This window comes from Ranitomeya imitator, chromosome 1 (assembly GCF_032444005.1).
Source record: "Ranitomeya imitator isolate aRanImi1 chromosome 1, aRanImi1.pri, whole genome shotgun sequence".
In the NCBI taxonomy this organism is placed as follows: Eukaryota; Metazoa; Chordata; class Amphibia; order Anura; family Dendrobatidae; genus Ranitomeya; species Ranitomeya imitator.
Window position 1 is genome coordinate 556,170,026 of NC_091282.1, and position 20,759 is coordinate 556,190,784.

General features: G+C 44.2%; 1 protein-coding gene across 1 annotated transcript in view; it reads left to right on the plus strand.

Annotated features, from left to right (window-relative positions):
• The window catches only part of NWD1 (NACHT and WD repeat domain containing 1), a 247,992-nt gene that overhangs the window by 14,486 nt on the left and 212,747 nt on the right, over positions 1-20,759 (plus strand). The window contains exons 3-4 of the mRNA XM_069767760.1: positions 7,336-7,421; positions 9,265-9,381. Coding sequence (XP_069623861.1) covers positions 7,336-7,421; positions 9,265-9,381 — 203 coding nt within the window. The remainder of the gene's footprint in view (positions 1-7,335; positions 7,422-9,264; positions 9,382-20,759) is intronic.

A 20,759-nucleotide genomic window follows, 5' to 3' on the forward strand; every position in this document is an offset into this window, starting at 1 on the left:
GTCAAAGTGTTTCTTTGGTTTTCAGAAGGTTTCATTTTTGGGGTTCATTTTTTCTCCTTCTACTATCGAGATGGACCCTGTTAAAGTTCAGGCCATTTATGATTGGACTCAGCCAACATCTCTGAAGAGTCTGCAGAAGTTCCTGGGCTTTGCTAATTTTTATCGTCGCTTCATCAATAATTTCTCTAGTATTGCTAAACCGTTGACTGATTTAACTAAGAAGGGTGCTGATGTGGTCAATTGGTCTTCTGCTGCTGTGGAAGCTTTTCAGGAGTTGAAGCGTCGTTTTTCTTCTGCCCCTGTATTGTGCCAACCAGATGTTTCGCTTCCGTTCCAGGTCGAGGTTGATGCTTCTGAAATTGGAGCAGGGGCTGTTTTGTCGCAGAGAAGTTCTGATTGCTCGGTGATGAAACCGTGCGCCTTCTTTTCCAGGAAGTTTTCGCCTGCTGAGCGAAATTATGATGTTGGCAATCGAGAGTTGCTAGCCATGAAGTGGGCATTCGAGGAGTGGCGTCATTGGCTTGAATTGAAGGAGCTAAGCATCGCGTGGTGGTCTTGACTGATCACAAGAACTTGACTTATCTCGAGTCTGCCAAACGGTTGAATCCTAGACAGGCTCGTTGGTCGCTGTTTTTCTCCGGTTTTGAGTTTGTGGTTTCATATCTTCCGGGCTCTAAAAATGTGAAGGCGGATGCCCTGTCTAGGAGTTTTGTGCCCGATTCTCCGGGTTTGCCTGAGCCGGCGGGTATTCTCAAAGAGGGGGTGGTTTTGTCTGCCATCTTCCCTGATTTGCGGCGGGTGCTGCAAAAATTTCAGGCTAATAGACCTGACCGTTGCCCAGTGGAGAAACTGTTTGTCCCTGATAGGTGGACAAATAAAGTTATCTCTGAGGTTCATTGTTCGGTGTTGGCTGGTCATCCTGGAATCTTTGGTACCAGAGATTTGGTGGCTAGATCCTTTTGGTGGCCGTCTCTGTCGCGGGATGTGCGTTCTTTTGTGCAGTTCTGTGGGATTTGTGCTCGGGCTAAGCCCTGCTGTTCTCGTGCCAGTGGGTTGCTTTTGCCCTTGCCGGTCCCGAAGAGGCCTTGGACACATATCTCTATGGATTTTATTTCGGATCTCTCCGTCTCTCAAAGAATGTCGGTCATTTGGGTGGTTTGTGATCGCTTCTCTAAGATGGTCCATTTGGTGCCCTTGTCTAAATTGCTTTCCTCCTCTGATTTGGTGCCATTGTTTTTCCAGCATGTGGTTCGTTTACATGGCATTCCGGAGAACATCGTTTCTGACAGAGGTTCCCAGTTTGTTTCGAGGTTTTGGCGAGCCTTTTGTGCTAGGATGGGCATTGATTTGTCTTTTTCCTCGGCTTTCCATCCTCAGACAAATGGCCAGACTGAACGAACCAATCAGACCTTGGAAACATATCTGAGATGTTTTGTTTCTGCTGATCAGGATGATTGGGTGTCCTTTTTGCCTTTGGCTGAGTTCGCCCTTAATAATCGGGCTAGCTCGGCTACTTTGGTTTCGCCGTTTTTCTGCAATTCTGGGTTCCACCCTCGTTTCTCTTCAGGGCAGGTTGAGTCTTCGGACTGTCCTGGTGTGGATACTGTGGTGGATAGGTTGCAGCAGATTTGGACTCATGTAGTGGACAATTTGACTTTGTCCCAGGAGAAGGCTCAACGTTTCGCTAACCGCAGGCGCTGTGTGGGTCCCCGACTTCGTGTTGGGGATTTGGTTTGGTTGTCATCTCGTTATATTCCTATGAAGGTTTCCTCTCCTAAGTTTAAGCCTCGTTTCATTGGTCCATATAGGATTTCTGAGGTTCTTAATCCTGTGTCTTTTCGTTTGACTCTTCCAGCTTCTTTTTCCATCCATAACGTGTTCCATAGGTCATTGTTGCGGAGATACGTGGCACCTGTGGTTCCATCTATTGATCCTCCTGCTCCGGTTTTGGTTGAAGGGGAGTTGGAGTATATAGTGGAGAAGATTTTGGATTCTCGTGTTTCGAGACGGAAACTCCAGTATCTGGTTAAGTGGAAAGGTTATGGTCAGGAAGATAATTCCTGGGTCTTTGCCTCTGATGTCCATGCTGCCGATCTGGTTCGTGCCTTTCATGTGGCTCATCCTGGTCGGCCTGGGGGCTCTGGTGAGGGTTCGGTGACTCCTCCTCAAGGGGGGGGTACTGTTGTGAATTCTGTGGCCAAGCTCCCTCCTGTGGTCGTGAGTGGTACTTCGGCTGGTTCTGTCTATGAGCTTCCTTTGGTGGATGAGAGTGGTACTGCGGCTTCTGAGTTTCCTTCCTCAGGTGATGAGGTTAATTCGTTAGGTGCTGCTCTATTTAACTCCACCTAGTGCTTTGATCCTGGCCTCCAGTCAATGTTCTAGTATTGGTCTTGCTTCCTCCTGGATCGTTCCTGTGGCCTGTCTATCCTGCATAAGCTAAGTTTTGCTTGTGTTATTTTTGTTTGCTATTTTTTCTGTCCAGCTTGCTATATTGGTTTTTCTTGCTTGCTGGAAGCTCTGGGACGCAGAGGGAGCACCTCCGTACCGTTAGTCGGTGCGGAGGGTCTTTTTGCCCCCTCTGCGTGGTTGTTTGTAGGGTTTTGTGTTGACCGCAAAGCAATCTTTCCTATCTTCGGTCTGTTCAGTAAGTTGGGCCTCACTTTGCTAAATCTATTTCATCTCTGCGTTTGTATTTTCATCTCAACTCACAGTCATCATATGTGGGGGGCTGCCTTTTCCTTTGGGGTATTTCTCTGAGGCAAGGTAGGCTTATTTTTCTTTCTTAGGGCTAGCTAGTTTCTCAGGCTGTGCTCGAGGCGCCTAGGTTCTGGTCAGGAGCGCTCCACGGCTACCTTTAGTGTGGTTGGATAGGATTAGGGATTGCGGTCAGCAGAGTTCCCACGTCTCAGAGCTCGTCCTATGTTTTTGGTAATTGTCAGGTCACTTTGTGTGCTCTGAACTTCAAGGTCCATTATGGTTCTGAATTACCTGTTCATAACAGGCCTGTGCGCCGTCCTATGCTAATTCATTTTTGGGATTCTGGATTGTGAGATTTTTCATGGAGGCGCACAGTCCGCCCCCCAAATCTTGGGATGGTATAGTTACATTGATGATGTCCTATTCATATGGCATGGGCCTGTCCTGGAATTCCAGAATTTCATGGTGGGGTTGAATCACAATGACTCCAGTATCAAGCTCACATATACCACCACAGAGAAATCTCCTTTTTGGACATCACACTTAAGGTACAGGAAAATGGATATATTTATACGGACATGTACCGTAAGGAGACCTCTGTTAATGCGCTATTGCATTCGTCCTCATCACATCCATGCTCCACTATAAGAGCCATCCCCACCAGACAGTTCCTTCGTGCTAGAAGGATATGTGCTTCTGATTCACTTTTTGAGGAGCAAGCTGTGGACCTTGGGGAGCGTTTCAAGCAATGTGGCTATAGTGGCCGTGTAATCAAGAAGGGGTATGCAAGTGCTAAAAGGACCTGTAGGAATGACCTCTTGGTCGAGGGTAGGAAGAAAAAGAAAAAAACTTGGGATGGCCAACCGAGATTTGTGTCCACATACAGTCATAGATGGGATGAAATGAGACATATCATAAGTAGACATTGACCTGTTTTAACAACTGACCCCGTTTTAGGTAGATACCTACCCCATCAACCTCTCATGACAGCATGAAGAAGCAGTAATATTAGAGACATGCTTGTACACAGTCATTACGAGGCCAAAACCCCAGACCCATTTACAGTAGGGAGACAAAAAACTGGATTTTTTCCATGTGGTGATTGTCTTGCCTGCAAGAATCTTGTCAGAGCCACATCGTTCACGTCATCAGGTGGTGGGCGAGAATTTTAGAATAAAAGAATATATTACGTGTAGTACAACTCACGTGGTCTATTATGCAATCTGTTCATGCAATCTGATATATATTGGCGTAACATCTAGGGAGTTGCGTGTTCGCACACGTGAACACGTAAGAGATATAATGGCGGCATGTGACGCGGAGGATGTGGATAGTTTAAAACCTATTCCTAAACATTTTCGACAACATCATAAATGTAGTCCAAAGGCCCTAAGGATTTGGGGTATTGACAAGATTCGAGCAGGCATAAGAGGTGGCGACATGAAACAGAAGTTGGCACAGAGGGAATGCCGTTGGAGTACGGTATTGAATACCATCGCTCCGACAGGCCTTAACGAGCAACTGAGCTTCAGTTCCTTTTTATAGAGACGGTTCTGGTTTTTTAATTGTTTATGTTGCTGCTTATGTGGGTTTTTTTTTAATTTTATTTCTTTGATTTTTGTATTTAGTCATCTCTATGCATGCCTTCAGTATATCTGATGTGGTCCTTCTGTTGGAAGAGGTATACGAGATCTATAATCGGACGTAGGATCGTTTTGATCTTTTTTTGATCTAATCATCTTCTCACATGACATCTGGCAACTGGAAGCTGCAGCATTTTCCGATATATAAGGGAGTGGATTCCTCTATTATTATTTTTGTTTTTTTCTTTTTTCTTATATTATGACTTATTTGTATGCATTTTTTCAGCAATAGTATATATGATTTCACATTTCCTCGAAAGGACTCTGGTATAATTTTGTTATTCACAAATTTCACTGTCATTTATTATTTATTATTTTTTGGCTTATGATGTATTATGATAATTTTTGTTAAATCTAGTTTGTTACTTGTTACACTTAGGTACTCCACGGCTATATATTTCATGGTTTTTATAGAAATGTCTGATTGATAATTTCTTATTAATATTAGCACTATAGCACTTTATTGGCTCCCTTTTAGATAGATTGAGTGCGGGATCAATAATATTAATTAATTGTAATATTAGTATTGAAATAATACTATTTAATATTAAGGAGGTGTATTCTGTAATAGGCACATATATGTCTTCTATGCGCTACCTGATATTGATCCATTGTGCGCATGTCTTCTGCCGTCAGCGGCCCGAGGCACTGTGGACGGCACTCGTTAGTGATGCATGTGGTGCAGCGACGTCATGGCGATGAAGCTGTGAACCGCAGCGCCATGTTGGACGCCAGAAGCGATGCATTGCCCAGGGGGACAGACAGAGCACATGCACCGCAACAAATGGTATCGTACTGGTAATTGGGGCGTCTATAAAAACTGACTACATACATCTAGCAGCACTGCCCCCTGACGAAGCTGACGCGAAACGTGCGTTGGGGCTACGGTGTGGACTCTTTTGATGCCATGCAATGGGTAAGTGCTTGGGGGTGGGAATGATTGGTATATTATGACCTTAGAGCCTCAGAGAAGGGCTAAGTTATTACTTATATGGAATACTCTGCCCCTATGTGTGTCTGCCCAAACATGCACATATTATTGTTACTTGGCTATGGTATCATGAGAAGTTCACATTGTTCTGTCTGTGCTACTTTAGTTCCCCTTGCTGAAATGGTTTGTTATTCTCTGGTTTTCGGATTTTTTATATAGCACTAACATATTCTGCAGCGCTTTACAGGTTGCACACATTATCATCGCTGTCCCCGTTGGGGCTCACAATCTAAATTCCCTATCAGCATGTCTTTGGAATGTGGGAGGAAACCGGAGTACCCGGAGGAAACCCACACAAACACGGAGAGAACATACAAACTCTTTGCAGATGTTGTCCTTGGTGGGGCTGCAAGGCTGCTGTGCTAACCACTGTGCCACCGTGCTGCTAGGGCCATGAGCTTCACTGCTTTCTCTTATACGCTGCCTATCACACCTCAGCAGTCTAGTAGCTTCAGAATCTTCTCAGGAAGCTTGCAGTTTCAACCTTCCCTCCCAGAAACTCCAATACTTTGTAGCATATGAGACAGCGAGATCAGTTGCATAGCTGTGATTGGAACTGTCTTGGAGGAAGTGGTAAATGCTCACATCCATAGAGCAGACTCTGAATAAACTCCCAGTTGAACTACAAGCAGAGATTTCACATATTGTGAATACCTCTGCAATGGAGCAATGCAGCACAAAATAGAAAAAAGAGTCAGAATTAAGGGAGCTCAGTGATGTGACATGCCCACCAGGGTCGTGGGATACTCGGAAACAGGTTGGACATGGACAGCTCTTAGGGGAAGTGACTGGGCCGTAACCCAACACCGTGGCCCTGGCTATGCCATTAAATAGGGGAATATGTATATGGGATTTAACGTGACGCCACCTGTGGTGTTCAGCAACGGATGGCTTACACTGCTAAAGGAGACCACTGGGGCTGATGGTAATGCAGTTGGGATGGTTCTGCTCCCCACAGGTGGAGCGGGGCCCCAGGGCTACCGGTTCCATTTGTCAGGCTTCGTGTACCTTGTGGTGCAGGACTCAGGGCGCAAGAGATCACTGAATGACACAAGGGCTGTAGTTTTCTTTTCCTTTACTTGATGGTTGATAGTACAGACCGGGGTAATGGAGAGCTGGGCAGCCTGGAAGCAGTTTTTGGATACACCTGGCCAGGTAGGTATGGAGGCCTTCCTTCTGTGCTGTCCTCCCTTTTTCCTTGCTGCCTAACAGCTCACCCTCCTGCTGCTAACAGTCTCTCTCTGTTTTTAAAAACTAACCGTTGCCCGCATGGCAGGCAGCTCGAGCCTATCACAGGTGCCGTTTTTTGTGTCGGCTCCAGGCTTTGATATGCTGCTGTGCCGCCAGGTATTCAATTGGGCCAGGAGACCTGCAGTCCCCTGCCCACTGGATTTAGCTGCTGGGACTTCAGTACCCATGCAACCACGGACTCCGGTATCCAGTTCCTAGCGCTCAGCTCTGGGGCGAGTTTAATCACAGCTCCACTCCCCAGGTTCTGCTCGACTTATCTCCTACTGACACCTGGTAAGGGGACACCTCCTTGCTTCCAGGCATGACATTACTCCCTGTGAGGGAGGCAATGACACTGTGGCAACCGGACTCATGGGATGCCACAAATGTTTGTGAGGTATTTAACTACATTTTTTTAATGCAAATGAAAGGTTATCTTTAAAATATCAATAAAATTTGAAGAGGCAATATAGAGATGGTTACTGAATTTGCACTTTTGCAACAGTAAACCACCTGAGGGCAGGTCTCAAAGACCAAGGGAATGAGCTGTTTTTTTAACATGCAGCTCCCTCTTATGTGTTATACCCTCACTCCAATTTAAACTGAATTTAAACCATGTAGGTGCATACAGTGAAGCACGCTCCAGGGATAATTGGTAAAAAAAACATTATTTTTTTAAATTCTTGTGATCTTGTTCCTTTAGATGTATTATATATATAGTAAGTGATATATCACAGTGTATTTAATTTTTTCATTGTTATGTATGTCTTTGAGATATGGCAGAAGAACGGGATGCACTGCTAGAGATGGCTTATCCTGAAATACAAGCTTTCTGCCAGAAACATGGATTAACATTTGAGGTAATGTTTTTAATTATATAAACACAGGGTGGCCCATGGAAAAGTAGTCTGCTGAATTTCATGCACAAATTCAGCCTTCTTGACTGATGGCTTCTTCTTGTTTGCCAGAGTCGGTTTGATGCCATTTCCGAACCAGACTGTGAATACAATATTTAGCTGGTGATTTTGCTCCTGGGAATTTGTCGCCTGAAGGCATGTGTCCTTAATTAAAAAGCTTCGCACATAGCCTTCCACAATCACAATTTAATATTTCGAGGAGAACACCATCTTTCGGACACAATGAAGGACAGAACGCATGAGAAACGCAGCAAAAAAATGCAAGAAAAAAACAAGGAAAATGTGCTTTTTTCTGCAGCTTCTTTCCTGCTAAGAGATCAGATTTTGCTGCAGAAGAAAAATGCTGAAAAAACACCTAGTGTGAACTTAGCCTTAGGCTGCCGTCACACTAGCAGTATTTGGTCAGTTTTTTACCTCAGTATGTGTAAGCCAAAACCAGGAGTGGGTGATAAATGCAGAAGTGGTGCATATGTTTCTATTATACTTTTCCTCTATTTGTTCCACTCCTGGTTTTGGCTTACAAATACTGATGTAAAATACTGACAAAATACTGATAGTGTGACGGCAGCCTTAAGGTTATGTTCTCTGGTTCACTCTTGGGCTATCTCTTCTTGCTTTCCTGTTTTGAATTCCTGTTGTCTGGCCATTCTTTTATCTTATTTGGATTTTGACTGCCCTCCTGCTCTGAATTGGCTATCTTGATTTCTCTCACCTTTGATTAGCTCCTCTGCCCAAATTAGCCTTTTTGAACCTGACAGAAATAGACAAACTATAGATGCTCATATAAGAGTGACATTTGATAGCTACAAAATTCCTATACATAATTTTCCCACATGGTGCCCACATGATAGTATTATGGAATCCAATTAATAGTGTCATATAGTACAATTACCCACTAGTTATCTTTCCTGAACACTTCATAATTTCTTTATCTTTCATTCATCATCCAAATTTCGTGTTTATGGTTATAATTTGTAATTCAAACATTTCTGGTTATGTACCTGCAGAAGAAAACTTGTGAATGGCAGCTGAAAATAAATCTAAATACAGCATTTAGTTTAAGGGAACCTATCACCCCCAAAATCGAAGATTAGCTAAGGCCACCAGCATCAGGGGCTTATCTACAGCATTTTGGAATGCTGTAGATAATTCCCCAATGTATCCTGAAAGATGAGAAAAAGAGGTTAGATTATACTCACCTGGGTGGGCGGTCCGATCCGCTGGGCGTCGCGGTCCAGTCCGGGGACTCCTATCTTCTTACGATGACATTCTCTTCTTGTCTTCACGCTGCGGCTCCAGCGTACTTTGTCTGCCCTGTTGAGGGCAAAGCAAAGTACTGCAGTGCGCAGGCGCCGGGCCTCTCTGACCTTTTCCGGCTCCTGCGCACTGCAGTACTTTGCTCTGCCCTCAACAGGGCAGACTAAATACGCCTGTACCGGAGCCGCAGCATGACTACAAGGAGAGGACGACATCGTAAGAAGATGGGAGGCCCCGGACCAGACCGCGATGCCCATCGGACCGGACCGCAGCGGAACCGCCCCTGGGTGAGTATAATCTAACCTCTTTTTCTCATCTTTCAGGATACATGGGGGGCTTATCTACAGCATTCCAGAATACTGTAGATAAGCCCCTGATGCTGGTGGGCTTAGCTCATCTTCGATTTTGGGGGTGACAGGTTCCCTTTAAAGCTCATTATAGTCTACACTGTTACTTCATAGCTTGAAGGAATTTTGCTTCCCTCGTTTTCAATTATAATGAATATTTTAAAAAATATCCCTCCCTCTAGGTGGTAGACATGCGTTGGGGAGTCCGAGATTATGCCTCAGTGGACCATATGACCACAGATCTTTGTCTGAAAGAGATTGAAACCTGCCAAAGGATGTCTGTAGGACCATATTTCATTGTAAGTCATCTCCAGTTCTCTGATCTCTGCCCATTGAAGTAACAAAGCACACTCAGCGGCCTGCAAAATAATAGAATGCTATTTCTGTATGCACATTTGGTGGTAATGAGTTGGTTGCTGAAGGTTAGGGCTCATTCTGCTATCCCTAAATTAGATACATTTTATCTATGGTTATCACGGATAGAACACGTATTCATTATACTCTATGTAACTGGTCACATGTCTATGTTTTGTTATCCAGAAAATTCTCAGCAATATTTCTATTTTTGGTATGTCACGGATCAAAATTAAAAATACAAGACTATGGGCCTGTGAATTTGTAGATAGCACATGGATGGCATCAGTGTACAGTCCATGTGCTGTGCTTGATTAAAGAAGTTCTCCTCCCATCAAAGTTTTTATCGTATTAATATATTGCAGTCATCATATTACAACCCATGGCAAAAAATATGGAATCACCAGCCTTGGAGGATGTTCATTCAGTTGTTAAATTTTGTAGAAAAAAAGCAGATCACAGACATGGCACAAAACTAAAGTAATTTCCTTAATTTTTTCCTCAGAATTGAGTGATTCCATAATTTTTCCCCTATGCTTGGTTAAAAAAATAACCATTACTGACTACCAGATTTTTTGTTATTGATTTCTTTCAGTGTTTCTTAAAGCCAGAAAGTTGCTATTTGAAATGACTTTAGTTTTGTGCCATGTCTGATCTGCTTTTTTTTCTACAAAATTAAACAACTGAATGAACATCCACCAAGGCCGGTGATTCCATAATTTTTGCCAGGGGTTGTATATAACACTATGTACTCACAATTGCTCATCTTGCCCTTCTACCCAGATAATTTTTCTGCTCTATGTAGAAACAGGAAGTCTATTTTCTCTGCACTAATCATTCTCATTCCCCTCTTCAACTCCACTGCTGACCCAGCTTTCCCTCCCAGCTGCCAAGGACTTTTGCAGTGACTCATTACTCATACAGGGAAAATTGATCTCGTGTTTTTACACAGAGCTTACAAACATTCAGTTAGATTCGTTTTTAATCACGTGATGTTATAGACCTAATGGAAAATACAAAAATTAACTTGCTAGAAAGGCAAAATGAGCAATTGTAAGTACACAGTGCTATGTAATATGATGATTGCAATATAGTAAAGGGAATCTGTCACCCCAAAATTCACCTATAAGCTAATGCAACCGGCATCAGGGGGTTATCTACGGCATTCTGTAATGCTGTAGATAAGCCCCCAATGTAACCTGAAAGATAGGAAATACAACTTAGATTATACTCACCCAGGGGCGGTCCCGGTGCAGTCCGATCCGATGGACGTTGCGGTCCGGGTCCAGCGCCTCCCATCTTCATACGATGACTTCCTCTTCTTTGCTTCCTTCCACGGCTCCTGCGCAGGCGTACTTTACCTGCCCTGTTGAGGGCAGCATAAAGTACTGCAGTGTGAACGTATGAAGATGGGTGGCGCTGGACCCGGACCGCGACTGTTGTGAATTCTGCTCTTGGGCTCCCTCCGGTGGTTATGAGTGGTAGTGCTGCGGTAGTTGGATTGCAGCATTTATCAGGTGTATCCATTTTTTGCAATTTGGGCTGGGCTATTTAAGTCCTGCTTTATCCTTTAGTCAGTGCCAGTTGTCCACTGTTTTTGGAGGATTCACTTCCCTTCTGGTCTCTCCTGTTTGCTGTGCTTTTCTACAAGGATAAGTCCTGGCTTTGTTTTTGCTGTCCACCTGCTGTGGACCTTATAGTTCTGTGCATTTTCATGTTTGTCTTGTCCAGCTTTGTCTGTGAAGGATTTTTTGCAGCCAAGCTGTGTCTCTGGAGATGCAGATATACCCTCCATGTCTTTAGTCAGATGTGGTGATTTGTATTTTCTGTGGTGGATATTTTCTAGTGTTTTAATACTGACCGCATAGTACTCTGTTCTATTCTTTCTTTTTAGCTAGTATGGCCTCCTATGCTAAATTCTGATTTCATGTCTGCGTATGTTATTTCCCTCTCCTCTCACCGTCAATATTTGTGGGGGGCTATCTATCCTTTGGGGATTTTCTCTGAGGCAAGATAGGTTTCCTGTTTCTGTCTTTAGGGGTAGTTAGTTCTTAGGCTGTGTCGAGGGGTCTAGGGAGTGTTAGGTACCCCCCACGGCTACTTCTAGTTGTGCTGCTAGGTTCAGGGTTTGCGGTCAGTACAGGGACCACCTTCTCCAGAGTCCGTCTCATGCTGCTCCTAGGCCACCAGATCATAACAGTACAACTGGCCAACAATGAGTTAATTGCATCTCAGAAGAAGGGAGGGAAGGTTTTGAGCCATTTCTTTCCTTAGTCTGTTTTGTATTTTCCTTCCTCTTAATCTCTGGGTGGCTACGGAATCTAGTAATAACATGAATGTTAGTAATAACATGAAGGAGTTAGTTTCTCGGGTGGATCAGCTTGCTGCTAGGGTACAGGGTATTTCAGATTATATTGTTCAGACTCCTGCCTTAGAACCTAAGATTCCCACTCCTGATTTATTCTTTGGTGACAGATCCAAATTTTTGAGTTTCAAAAATAACTGTAAACTGTTTTTTGCATTGAGACCCCGGTATTCTGGTGATCCAATTCAGCAGGTTAAAATCATCATATCTCTGCTGCGTGGTGACCCACAGGATTGGGCATTTTCCCTGGAAACTGGCAATCCTGCTTTGCTTAATGTTGATTCTTTCTTTCAGGCATTGGGGTTGTTGTATGATGAGCCTAATTCTGTGGATCAGGCTGAGAAAATCTTGTTGGCCCTGTGTCAAGGTCAAGAAGCGGCAGAATCGTATTGCCAGAAATTTAGAAAATGGTCTGTACTGACTAAATGGAATGAGGATGCCTTGGCAGCAATTTTCAGAAAGGGTCTTTCTGAATCCGTTAAAGATGTTATGGTGGGGTTCCCCACGCCTGCTGGTCTGAGTGATTCTATGTCTCTGGCCATTCAGATTGATCGGCGCTTGCGCGAGCGCAGAGTTGTGCACACTGTGGCATTGTCCTCTGAGCGGAGCCCTGAGCCTATGCAGTGTGATAGGATTTTGTCTAGAGCTGAACGTCAAAGATTCAGGCATCAGAATAATTTGTGTTTTTACTGCGGCGATTCTGCTCATGTTATTTCTGATTGCCCTAAGTGTACAAAGAGAATCGCTAGTTCTGTTACCATCAGTACTATACAACCTAAATTTCTGTTATCTGTGACCTTGATCTGCTCATTATCATCATTTTCTGTCATGGCATTTGTGGATTCAGGCGCCGCTCTGAACTTAATGGACTTAGAATTTGCCAGACGTTGTGGTTTCCCCTTGCAGCCTTTGCAGAACCCTATTCCTTTAAGGGGCATTGATGCTACACCGTTGGCTAAAAATAAACCTCAGTTTTGGACACAGCTGACCATGCGCATGGCGCCAGCCCATCAGGAAGATTGTCGTTTTCTGGTGTTGCATAATTTGCATGATGATATTGTGCTGGGTTTTCCATGGTTACAGGTACATAATCCGGTGTTAGATTGGAGATCTATGTCTGTGACTAGTTGGGGTTGTCAGGGGGTTCATGGTCACGTTCCTTTGATGTCAATTTCCTCTTCCCCCTCTTCTGAAATTCCTGAGTTTTTGTCAGACTTCCAGGATGTATTCGATGAGCCCAAGTCCAGTTCCCTCCCACCGCATAGGGACTGTGATTGTGCTATTGACTTGATTACAGGTTATAAGTTCCCTAAGGGCCGACTTTTCAACCTGTCTGTGCCAGAACATGCCGCCATGCGGAGCTATATTAAGGAGTCATTGGAGAAGGGGCATATTCGGCCATCTTCTTCACCATTGGGAGCAGGTTTTTTTTTTGTTGCCAAGAAGGATGGCTCCTTGAGACCCTGTATAGATTATCGCCTCTTGAATAAGATCACGGTCAAATTTCAATACCCTTTGCTTTTGCTTACTGATTTGTTTGCTAGGATTAAGGGGGCTAGCTGGTTTACTAAGATTGACCTTCGAGGGGCATATAATCTTATTCGTATTAAGCAGGATGACGAATGGAAAACTGCATTTAATACGCCCGAAGGCCATTTTGAATACCTTGTGATGCCATTCGGACTCTCTAATGCCCCATCTGTGTTCCAATCCTTCATGCATGATATCTTTCGGAGTTATCTTGATAAATTCATGGTTGTATATTTGGATGATATTTTAATTTTTTCCAATGATTGGGAGTCTCATGTGAAACAGGTCAGGATGGTATTTCAGATCCTTCGTAATAATGCTTTATTTGTGAAGGGGTCAAAGTGCCTCTTTGGAGTGCAGAAGGTTTCTTTTATGGGTTTCATTTTTTCTCCCTCATCTATAGAAATGGATCCGGTTAAGGTTCAGGCCATTCATGATTGGATTCAGCCCACATCTGTGAAGAGCCTTCAGAAATTCTTGGGCTTTGCTAATTTTTATCGTCGATTTATTGCTAACTTCTCCAGTGTGGTTAAACCTCTGACCAATTTGACGAAGAAAGGCGCTGATGTGACGAATTGGTCCTCTGCGGCTGTTTCTGCCTTTCAGGAGCTTATACGCCGATTTACTTCTGCCCCTGTGTTGCGTCAGCCGGATGTTTCTCTTCCATTTCAGGTTGAGGTTGACGCGTCTGAGATTGGGGCAGGGGCCGTTTTGTCTCAGAGGAATTCTGATGGTTCCTTGATGAAACCGTGTGCCTTCTTTTCTCGGACGTTTTCGCCTGCGGAACGCAATTATGATGTCGGCAATCGGGAGTTGTTGGCTATGAAGTGGGCATTTGAGGAGTGGCGTCATTGGCTTGAGGGGGCCAAGCACCATATTGTGGTCCTGACCGATCATAAGAATCTGATTTACCTCGAGTCTGCCAAACGGCTGAATCCTAGACAGGCTCGATGGTCCCTGTTTTTCTCCCGTTTTGATTTTGTGGTCTCGTACATTCCTGGTACTAAGAATGTTAAGGCGGATGCCCTCTCTAGGAATTTTTTTCCTGATTCCCCTGGGGTTCTTGAGCCGGTTGGCATTCTGAAGGAAGGGGTGATTCTTTCTGCCATCTCCCCTGATTTACGACGGGTTCTTCAGGAATTTCAGGCTAATAAACCTGACCGATGTCCAGTGGGGAAACTGTTTGTTCCTTATAGATGGACTAGTAAAGTGATTTCTGAGGTTCATTGTTCTGTGTTGGCTGGCCATCCTGGGATTTTTGGTACCAGAGATTTGGTTGGTAGGTCCTTTTGGTGGACTTCTTTGTCGCGGGATGTGCGTTCTTTTGTGCAGTCCTGTGGGATTTGTGTGCGGGCTAAGCCTTGCTGTTCCCGCGCTAGTGGGTTGCTTCTGCCTTTGCCGGTCCCTGAGAGACCTTGGACGCATATTTCTATGGATTTTATTTCAGATCTTCCGGTTTCCCAGAGGATGTCGGTTATCTGGGTGGTTTGTGACCGGTTTTCTAAGATGGTTCATTTGGTACCTTTGCCTAAATTGCCTTCCTCTTCTGATTTGGTTCCGTTGTTTTTTCAGCATGTGGTTCGTTTGTATGGCATCCTGGAGAATATTGTGTCCGATAGAGGTTCCCAGTTTGTTTCTAGGTTTTGGCGGGCCTTTTGTGCTAGGCTGGGCATTGATTTGTCTTTTTCTTCTGCATTTCTTCCTCAGACAAATGGCCAGACGGAGCGAACTAATCAGACTTTGGAAACTTATTTGAGATGCTTTGTGTCTGCTGATCAGGATGATTGGGTGGCGTTCTTGCCATTGGCCAAGTTTGCCCTTAATAATCGGGCTAGTTCTGCTACCTTGGTTTCGCCTTTTTTTTGTAATTTTGGTTTTCATCCTCGTTTTTCTTCAGGGCAGGTTGAGCCTTCTGATTGTCCTGGTGTGGATTCAGTGGTTGACAGGCTGCAGCGGATTTGGGCTCATGTGGTGGACAATTTGGTGTTGTCTCAGGAGGAGGCTCAGCGTTTTGCTAACCGTCGTCGGTGTGTTGGTTCCCGGCTTCGGGTTGGGGATTTGGTCTGGTTGTCTTCCCGTCATGTTCCTATGAAGGTTTCTTCCCCTAAGTTCAAGCCTCGGTTTATTTGTCCTTATAGGATTTCTGAGATTATCAATCCGGTGTCTTTTCGTTTGGCCCTTCCAGCCTCTTTTTCCATCCATAATGTGTTCCATAGATCTTTGTTGCGGAAGTATGTGGTGCCCGTTGTTCCCTCTGCTGATCCTCCGGCCCCGGTGTTGATTGATGGGGAGTTGGAGTATGTGGTTGAGAAGATTTTGGATTCTCGTTTTTTGAGGCGGAAGCTTCAGTATCTGGTCAAATGGAAGGGTTATGGCCAGGAGGATAATTCTTGGGTTGTTGCCTCCGATGTTCATGCTGACGATTTGGTTCGTGCCTTTCATTTGGCTCGTCCTTATCGGCCTGGGGGCTCTGGTGAGGGTTCGGTGACCCCTCCTCAAGGGGGGGCACTGTTGTGAATTCTGCTCGTGGGCTCCCTCCGGTGGTTATGAGTGGTAGTGCTGCTGTACTTGGATCACAGCATTTATCAGGTGTATCCATTTTTTGCAATTTGGGCTGGGCTACTTAAGTCCTGCTTTATCCTTTAGTCAGTGCCAGTTGTCCATTGTTTTTGGAGGATTCACTTCCCTTCTGGTCTCCCCTGTTTGTTGTGCTTTTCTACAAAGATAAGTCCTGGCTTTGATTTTGCTGTCCACCTGCTGTGGACCTTATAGTTCTGTGCATTTTCATGTTTGTCTTGTCCAGCTTTGTCTGTGAAGGATTTTTTGCAGCCAAGCTGTGTCTCTGGAGATGCAGATATACCCTCCATGTCTTTAGTCAGATGTGGTGATTTGTATTTTCTGTGGTGGATATTTTCTAGTGTTTTAATACTGACCGCATAGTACTCTGTTCTATTCTTTCTTTTTAGCTAGTATGGCCTCCTATGCTAAATTCTGATTTCATGTCTGCGTATGTTATTTCCCTCTCCTCTCACCGTCAATATTTGTGGGGGGCTATCTATCCTTTGGGGATTTTCTCTGAGGCAAGATAGGTTTCCTGTTTCTGTCTTTAGGGGTAGTTAGTTCTTAGGCTGTGTCGAGGGGTCTAGGGAGTGTTAGGTACCCCCCACGGCTACTTCTAGTTGCGCTGCTAGGTTCAGGGTTTGCGGTCAATACAGGGACCACCTTCTCCAGAATCCGTCTCATGCTGCTCCTAGGCCACCAGATCATGACACGCGATGCCCATTGGACTGGCCCGCTCTGGGACCGCCCCTGGGTGAGTATAATCTAACTTGTTTTTCTTATCTTTCAGGTTACATAAGGGGCTTATCTACAGAATGCTGTAGATAAGCCCCTGATGTCGGTGGTCTTAGGTTATAGGCGAATTTTGGGGTGACAGATTTCCTTTAATCCCTTCCCGTCATTTGAGGTATATACAGTACAGAAAAAAAGTTTGGACACATATTCTCATTTAAAGATTGTTCTATATTTTCATGACTATGAAAATTGTACATTCACACTGAAGGCATCAAAACTATGAATTAACACATGTGGAATTATATACTTAACAAAAAAGCGTGAAACAACTGAAATTATGTCTTATATTCTAGGCTCTTCAAAGTAGCCACCTTTTGCTTTGATGACTGCTTTGCACACTCTTGGTATTCTCTTTATGAGCTTCAAGAGGTAGTCACCGGGAATGGTTTTCACTTCACATGTGTGCCCTGTCAGGTTTAATAAGTGGGATTTCTTGCCTTATAAATGGGGTTGGGACCATCAGTTGTGTTGTGCAGAAGTCTGGTGGATACACAGCTGATAGTCCTACTGAATAGACTGTTAGAATTTGTACTATAGCAAGAAAAAAGCAGCTAAGTAAAGAAAAACGAGTGGTCATCATTATTTTAAGAAATGAAGGTCAGTCAGTTCAAAAAATTGGGCAAACTTTTAAAGTGTCCCCAGGTGCAGTGGCAAAAACCATCAAACGCTGCAAAGAAACTGGCTCACATGAGGACCACCCCAGGAAAGGAAGACCAAGAGTGACCTCTGCTTCTGAGGATAAGTTTATCCAAGTCACCAGCCTCAGAAATCGCAGGTTAACAGCAGCTCAGATTAGAGACCAGGTCAATGCCACACAGAGATCTAGCAGCAGACACATCTCTACAACAACTGTTAAGAAGGGACTTTGTGCAGCAGACCTTCATGGTAAAATAGCTGCTAGGAAACCACTGGTAAGGACAGGCAACAAGCAGAAGAGACTTGTTTGGGCTAAAGAACACAAGGAATGGACATTAGACCAGTGGAAATCTGTGCTTTGGTCTGATGAGTCCAAATTTGAGATCTTTGGTTCCAACCACTGTGTCTTTGTGCGACGAAGAAAAGGCGAATGGATGGACTCTACATGCCTGGTTCCCACCGTGACGCATGGAGGAGGAGGTGTGATGGTGTGGGGGTGCTTTGCTGGTGACACTGTTGGGGATTTATTCAAAACTGAAGGCATACTGAACCAGCATGGCTACCACAGCATCTTGCAGCGGCATGCTATTCCATCAGGTTTGCGTTTAGTTGGACCATCATTTATTTTTCAACAGGACAATGACCCCAAATACAACTCCAGGCTCTGTAAGGGCTATTTGACAAAGAAGGAGAGTGATTGGGTGCTACGCCAGATGACCTGGCCTCCACAGTCACCAGACCTGAACCCAATCGAGATGGTTTGGGGAGAGTTGGACTGCAGAGTGAAGGCAAAAGGGCTAACACGTGCTAAGCATCTCTGGTAACTCCTTCAAGATTGTTGGAAGACCATTCCCGGTGACTACCTCTTGAAGCTTATCAAGAGAATGCCAAGAGTGGGCAAAGCAGTCATCAAAGCAAAAGGTGGCTACTTTGAAGAACCTAGAATATAACACATAATTTCAGTTATTTCACACTTTTTTGTTAAGTATATAATTCCACATGTGTTAATTCATATTGTATATTGGAGGCTATGTGGGGGCTTACACTATATTGGGGTTTATGTGGGGTCTCATACTTTACATAGGAGATTATGTGGGGGATCACACTGTATTTATGAGGCTATAAGGAGGTACATACTTTTTATAGGGGCTATTTGGGGACTCATACTGTATTTAGTAGGCTATATGGGGCTCATACTGTATTTAAGTGGCGATGTGGGGGCACACATACTGTATATACGAGGCTATGTGGGGGTTTATACTGCATAAATGGGCTATGTGGTGGATCATACTGTATATAAGAGGCTATGTGAAGGCTCAAGTCCTTTGCAACCTTATTCTTGCAAAACATACTAATGGCATTGGTTGCAGAAGTGTCTTCCTCACTTCTGAACATGCGCAATGCTCCTCTGAAGCTGGGAAGCGTACACCAAAGGTCTAATTAACATAGGAATGCATAGATTCTAAAGACTTTTTTATGCATGGGCCTAGGTGTTAAATACTGTAAAAGGCTGGTTAGGCAGAGTATTTAGCAACAGTCAAACATCATGGGTTGGATGGAATGGGGGACCTGTCAGGTTAAATTTATGGACATCTGTGGTTTGATTTTTTTGCCTGTGTAAATTGGATGTGTTGTTTCCAACATCTGGTAAGAATTTCATGTCAATAGCAACTTTAGAAATATAGTTACATGGAAAATCTATGATGTGTTTAATACTTATTTCACCCAGTGTCAAATAATAATTACAATTGTAATTGATATGCTAATATTAATGTTGCATTGAACATAGACCGACATTATTTGTAACACCCACTAACACCCTACCAGCGTGCGGATGCCAAATTTGATACTGGAAAGCAGGACAACTCCCATAATCATTAAGACCTATAGAGAAAGACACAAGCCTCCCGAGGAAGCTAGATAAGCGAAATGTGCATCGGGGCTACCGACCCAGCGGATACCATACCCACATTTGTAAGCACTATGGTTAGCGTTTTCTATATGCACTCTTGCACTTTACTATTATAGCTTACATACCGGTTTTACTGTGATTTAGCCTGGAATTAGGCATTGCTATGTCTCTTGCTTTTGTAGGAGACTGGTAGTACGAACACGCCATACAGGCCTTTGTACTTCATGGGGTGCAATGTATGCACAGCGCCTCTTTTATGCTACATAGTGCAGATATTTTGATTATATGGTACTGCTGCTTCCGATTGTTGTGTCATCACCACTTCCTGTCATTCTCACTGAATTTTTATATATGTTTTTGTATTGTGCAATAAAGTTTATATTTGTTTCATTAGTTGCGGTATTTTGATTATTCATTATTTGGGGGAGTTATACTCCCTTTCTCTATAGGTCTTAATATTAATATTGTGCAGAATTAATTTCAGCCTATTAGTTCAGCCCTCCACAACAGTCACTCAGGAAATTTAATTGTCTACCTCTGATCTAAAGGATTAGAATCTGGGCAGTGTGAAGGGAGGTAAGGAAATTGTGCTGGCATGTTCCTAGAACCAATCCAAAACGATATGATTCATTGCTGTGCTCAAAATGTAATTATCTCATAGGGTTAACAGTGGCCATGAAGAAATGGCTACAATCCTTAGGAAAGCCCAACTGTCCAAATGGGCATCAACATACAGTGGCTTGCAAAAGTATTCACCCCCCATGGCATTTTTGGTGTTTTGCCAGCTCACAACCCGTAATTCCACTGGGGTTTTTTGAGGGTTTGCATCACTTCATGTAAAGAACATGTCTACAACTGTGAACATTTGGTTTTCTTTTTATTTGCGAAACAAACAACAAATAAAACAAAATAACTGAAAATGTCAGTGTACATAACCATACCTCCCCACATAAAGTTAGTGTTACAAATGTTCCTTCTACTTACCTCTCCAGGTGTCGCGCCGGCTCCTCCTTGCTCGCAGCCGTGTCCGCTGCAGGTTCTGCTGCGATGTCCGTTGCTTCACTTCCTCCTCGCCGCTCTCGTCGCCTCACTGTCCTCCCATCCATTACGGCTGCTGCCGCCGCTGCTCCCAAGCTTCCTGTGCGGCTGGCTCCTCCTCGCTCCAGACGTCTCTCTGGTTCTCTGTTCCCTTCTTCTGCCACTAGGGGGTTCAGCATGGTGCTTCTCTTCCTGCATTCTCTCGGTCAGTCTCTGCTCCATTCAGGTGCTTAAGGGCACGGACTCCTTGTTCTAATTAACCCTTTCTGCTTCTTCCCAGCAGTCCCTGCTTTCCAATCAGATTTTGGCATCAGGTATATCTGGCGTCTCCACCCTACCAGTGACGCCTGATTATCGTGTGCATTTCATGCGTGCTTCTGGCCCCGTATCTGACTCTTCCTCGTTTCTCTGTCTCGCCTTTTGACTGGATTTCTCTGTTGTCCGTATTTCCTTAGTTACTCTTCTGAGCCATTCCTCTTGGTTTCTAG